At 37.9% G+C, this 5,001-nt stretch overlaps 1 protein-coding gene across 1 annotated transcript; it reads right to left on the bottom strand.

The window, feature by feature from the left end:
* Positions 1 to 463: 463 nt before the first annotated feature.
* On the bottom strand, positions 464 to 3,434 carry LOC121813812. The gene is made up of 2 exons (XM_042217720.1): positions 3,089 to 3,434; positions 464 to 2,929 (listed from the first exon to the last, which is right to left on the bottom strand). The coding sequence occupies exon 2, from the start codon at positions 2,031 to 2,033 to the stop codon at positions 894 to 896; it is 1,140 nt and encodes a 379-aa protein (XP_042073654.1). The 5' UTR covers positions 2,034 to 2,929; positions 3,089 to 3,434; the 3' UTR covers positions 464 to 893.
* Between the last annotated feature and the right edge of the window lie 1,567 nt (positions 3,435 to 5,001).

The raw sequence follows: 5,001 nt of genomic DNA on the forward strand, positions 1-5,001 counted from the left end.
CGAGAATAAACTCACACAAAAAAATAAGATTTTCTTATTATCAAATTTGTCTACAGTCTATGGTGATGACAGAGTGGCCCAATCTTGATTACAATTAGTCTTTTTTTTTTTAAAGATAAACATCAATGTCCACACTGACACACACTCATATTTCTTAGTCCACTGATTTGAAAATTAAGGCTTTGTTCTTTATTTGCCTGTTACCAGTGGCGTGTCTAGAAAATTTTTGTTGGGGGGGCCAGGTAGGGGCACAGATTTGGAGAAGGGTGGCAGATGTAATTGGCAGATAATGTTAAAAAAATTCTACCAACCGTTAACCATAATTCAATAATCCTATAAACCTAATAACCGAATGCGCTTTTAACTCTTATTAGAATGAGATTTTAACCACTACGGTGCAAAGTTTTTAGATACTGTGTTGATAAAGTACAAGAGATACAATCAGTGCTTTGTCAGTGTTTATTCAGCATTCAAGGACAAGTATTTTTACTGACAAATAGTGCACATATGTTTTGGGCTAAAACATTTTTGAACATTAAACTACAAACATTTTTAACATACAATTGGCAAATTAGCCAATGCAATGCAAACTTATTTAAACTTATTAAAATATACTGAACTTTTAATAAGACTCTGTTACATGTTAAGAAGACAAGAAGTACAAAAACATTTGTGAACAGCAGCACTTGTAGTTGCAAAATATTTATGTTTTGAAAGAGAACATTTACTCAAGTACCTACTCTATGCTTCATTAAATATTATCAATGACTTAGAATAGGTAGATCCGCCTGTTACGGTGACGGGTGGCAAAACGTGTTACAAAGTCATCCAGGCTTAATGATATTGCCCTTTTCCTCTCAATACTCAAAACTCCAATATTGCTAAGCCTCTCATCAGTCATAGTTGTTCGTAGATGATTTTTTTATAAGCTTTAGCACTGAAAAGCTACGTTCACAAGTAGCACTGCTGACAGGTAAAGCTAAAGCTATTCGACATAAACGAAAAAGCTGATGAAACACCTCTTTGTAAGGCTCTAGGAAGGTAGTAAACCCCAAAATACTGGAGAGTTCATTCCCACACCCTGCTCTCCTTTGAACAACCTTTCTAGCTTGATACAGCTCATGTTTGAGGTCTTCAATATCACAGTCATACAGACCAGCCAAGCTTACAACTATTTCCTCTGACAAAAAGCTCTTACTCTTGGGGTTTAGTGCCTGTATACCCCTCATAATATCACAATTGGTCTTGTTGAAGCGCTTCTCCATCTCTGCATGTACATGGTCAAGAATGGGGTAAAATACTTCCCTCTTAAACTTGTCCTTGTCATCCTCCTTACACCTGTGTTGCCCGATTGGAGAATCTACAAAATAACCCTTTAGCCTGAGGCTCTCTCTCTGCACCCTTCTCTTAACTGTCTCAGAGGCAACAGTACACTGTTCTGCAATATCCATTGCGTCTTGCCACAGCTCATCAAAACAGGATTCACTTCTATATTGGTCCAAGGTGTCTTGAAGTGCATGAATTAGGTCTACAGCCTTTGCTAGATCAAGAGATGGAGACTGAAGTACATCAGAAAGCAACTTAATTTCCCCTAGAATTTTTCTAAATGTGGATAAATTGCCAATAAATGTGAGGTCAATTTGTGCCAACAGACCCCGTGCCTCCACTGATTTGTCACCGCTGTTCTCTAAATCTATCTCATGTAGCACTCTTAATATAGCTGGTAATCTGTCCATTACAGTTTTGCATGCACTGTAACGACATGCCCACCTGGTATCACTGAGTCTCTGAAGCTCTCTAGGAGCCTCTGGATACATGTCTTTTTGAACTGTGATCCATTTTTGGTGAACATATGAACCTGACATGTAGACATACAATTTCTGCAACAATGAAAAAAAGCAGTGTGCTTCAGGGACTGCTTTCACTGCATCAACGATAACAAGGTTAAGGCAATGTGCATTGCAATGTACATAAAATGCATGTTTTGCCTCTGTTTTGATCCTGGCTGCAACACCCCTGCATTTCCCTGCCATTCCTGACGCCCCATCATATCCTTGGCCTACAAGATTGGATCTATATTCAAGGCCATACCTTTCCAGACACTGTATATATTTTGAGTGAGCCCTGCCACATCTAGCTGACTTGCTCTCTGGAACTCTAAAAAACTCTCTTGAACAGCCCCATTGTAGTAATACCTTAGTACTAATGTCAGTTGCTCTGTTTTCTTTAGGGCTTTTGTTTCATCTGCAATCACAGAGAAGTACTCACTCTCCTTTACTTCTCTGATAATGTCTTCACGTACCATCTCTGACAGACATTCGATTACTTCATTCTGAATGGTGTTACTGGTATATTTTGCATTTCCTGCAGCTTTCATTTTTTTTTGCAATCAGTGGATTATGCTTAGAAAGAAGTTCCATTAACTCTAAAAAGTTCCCTTTGTTTTGTGATGTATCTGTCTCAAGATGCCCCCTTTGGGAGAGGTTTTGCATAGCTGTAAGGAGAAGTACTTCAGCAACAGTTTTGATATATATGCGATTTTCCTCTACTTTTTTTTTATATGCCTTGTCCAAAGCATCACGCACAGATGAATCTGTCAAAATGTTTTTCTTATGTTCACTCCAAGCATACATGGCATTCGTATGACCTTCAGATTTCTCATGCCCCTTAAAACCTCCATCTTTATACATTGCCTTCTTCCAGTTTGAGTACCCTTCATGTGATGTAAAAGGAGTTTCAGAAGCATTTGGAAGGGAAAAGTGTCTACATGCAAAACAATAGACAGAGTCCCGACTTTGAGAATATTCCAGCCATTTGTGTTGTGAATACCATGTCTTGCTGAAGGCCCTCCTCTTTTCACCATGTACTGTTCGAGGAAATATCTTCAAGTGTGGCTGTCTAGGTCCCTCCGCTGGATTTTGAGATATATCTAAGTATGGGAGGATTCAATTTAAAAATCAATGAAGAATTGTTTTTAATCTAGAACAACATCTCTTGCAAAAGTGACAGTATCAATATTATAAAATATTTAATGCACAATTAAAGGCTTTCAATATTAATCTATAAAGTAAGATTGGAGGTTAAATACCATGTGGATGGCCCGGTGTCGTACATGATGTTGTAGGAGAAGATGTTTCAAAAGGCACCACATCCTGGTTATCTGGTGGATCATGAACAGGTGAAGAAGTGCGTGGGATAATATAAAAATATTACATTTCATTAAATAAAAAAACATGTTATTTAAAGCAGGATTTTGTTTTAATTTCCAATTATGTACACAATACATATATTCATCTTATTTAATTATTTATCCCCAAATATTAGGATTCGTCCCCTATGGATCGGTTGAACATTGACAATATAAACATCCCTTCCTTGCATTTTCCTTATTCATTCTCCACATACCTTCATTTGTAGAACTCAAGGTGATAATGATGACTGCTGCTCAGTCCACCTTTCCCTGACATTGCTCTCTGCTTCTGGTTGTATTTTAGCCTTCTTAAGGAAGAAATTCTCAATATTTTGAGATCTTTTCATTCTTTCTATTCTTTTATCTCTATTGGTTGGCCCTGAAGTAATAAAGCAAAAACTTATGTCACAAACAACAACTTTCCTGATGTATGACCTTGACTAGAAGTCAGGGATGTCAAATTCTGGCCCTCATGGACCCCTATCATGCACGTTTTAGATGTTACCTATACCAACATAGCCAATTCAAATCAAATAATCCCCAAACACCTAGTTGTGCACAAGTCTGTAAATGATTCTTTAAATCAGCTGTGTTGAAGTATGGAAACATCTGAAACCAGGAGGACCAGAACTGCACATCCCTGCATTGAACATGGCACAAACTTTGGTAATATTGATGTATAAAGAACAACACTGGCTGATGATGAAATACAGTCAGGTGGCATGGCGACACTGCCAGTATTAACCTGCAACCAAATCTGCAGCTCCACACAGCAATGTTACGATTTGGATTATATCTTATAACTAATAACTCTTATGCTAGCTCCCCCCAGTAGCCTACTGAAATATTCGGCGGTTGCAATAATTCTTTAAGTGTTATTTTTTCCTTGGTATTCTAATTTCACCGAAGTTTACTAAACTCAACAAACTTAATATTACTTACCAGGACATTTATTCTCTCATCATTTTCTTTCGCCGGAAAATAGCTTTCTGTGGTGCTGTCTTTCTCCTTCCTTTGCCGATGCTGCATTCACTTACACTCTGATATCTGAGCTTCACTACGAAAACGTAATCGTACATTTGATATTTAATTGAAGTTTATTGTTTTAGCTTCGGGGTGGCACCTGGAGTGGCCAGTCTGATTTGGGGGGTGGCCTGTGCCCCCCCAGGCCACCCCGCTGGACACGCCATTGCCTGTTACCAAGTGAGCTCCATTGATGATGGCTTTCTTTCTCTACTCACGAAAGCTTAACTCAAGGTGAACATGCTCACAGTTTGGTGGACTTACTCTAATTAGCTTTTCTCTGAGTTAATCAGCTCTAGGTTAATGATTAAACTTCTATTTCATTTTTTTAATCTCAGTTATGATCAGTCATCAGCACATTCCAGATGAAGGAAGAAAAAATTACATGGCTTTACATAGAAATTCGTTAGGTGCAAACACCAATCAGCAGAGAAAATCCAATTGTATGGAATACAGCTGCATGCAGTCTGCAAAAAATGAGGTCAGGAAAAAGTCATAATAAAAATTAGAGATGGCACGATACCACTTTTTAATTTAAAGTTCATACTCAAGTTTTAAAAAACAAGAGACTGAAGCTATTCTGTTATACCTGTATGCAAAAAATACACTGCACCCAAAACATTTTATAGTTCAGCAACACTGATCAATCTAATAAATTTCAACCTACACCATCCTCCCTATTCTGGTATTTTAAAGAGTACTTACCTACCTAACTAATAGGGTTGCCAACTCCCAGCAAAAATATTAGGAAACAACCCGCCGCCCTTAATCGATGTAATCAACTTTAA

The sequence above is a fragment of the Haplochromis burtoni genome, unplaced genomic scaffold (assembly GCF_018398535.1).
Source record: "Haplochromis burtoni strain Fernald_Lab_line unplaced genomic scaffold, NCSU_Asbu1 Contig_2716, whole genome shotgun sequence".
Classification (NCBI taxonomy): Eukaryota; Metazoa; Chordata; class Actinopteri; order Cichliformes; family Cichlidae; genus Haplochromis; species Haplochromis burtoni.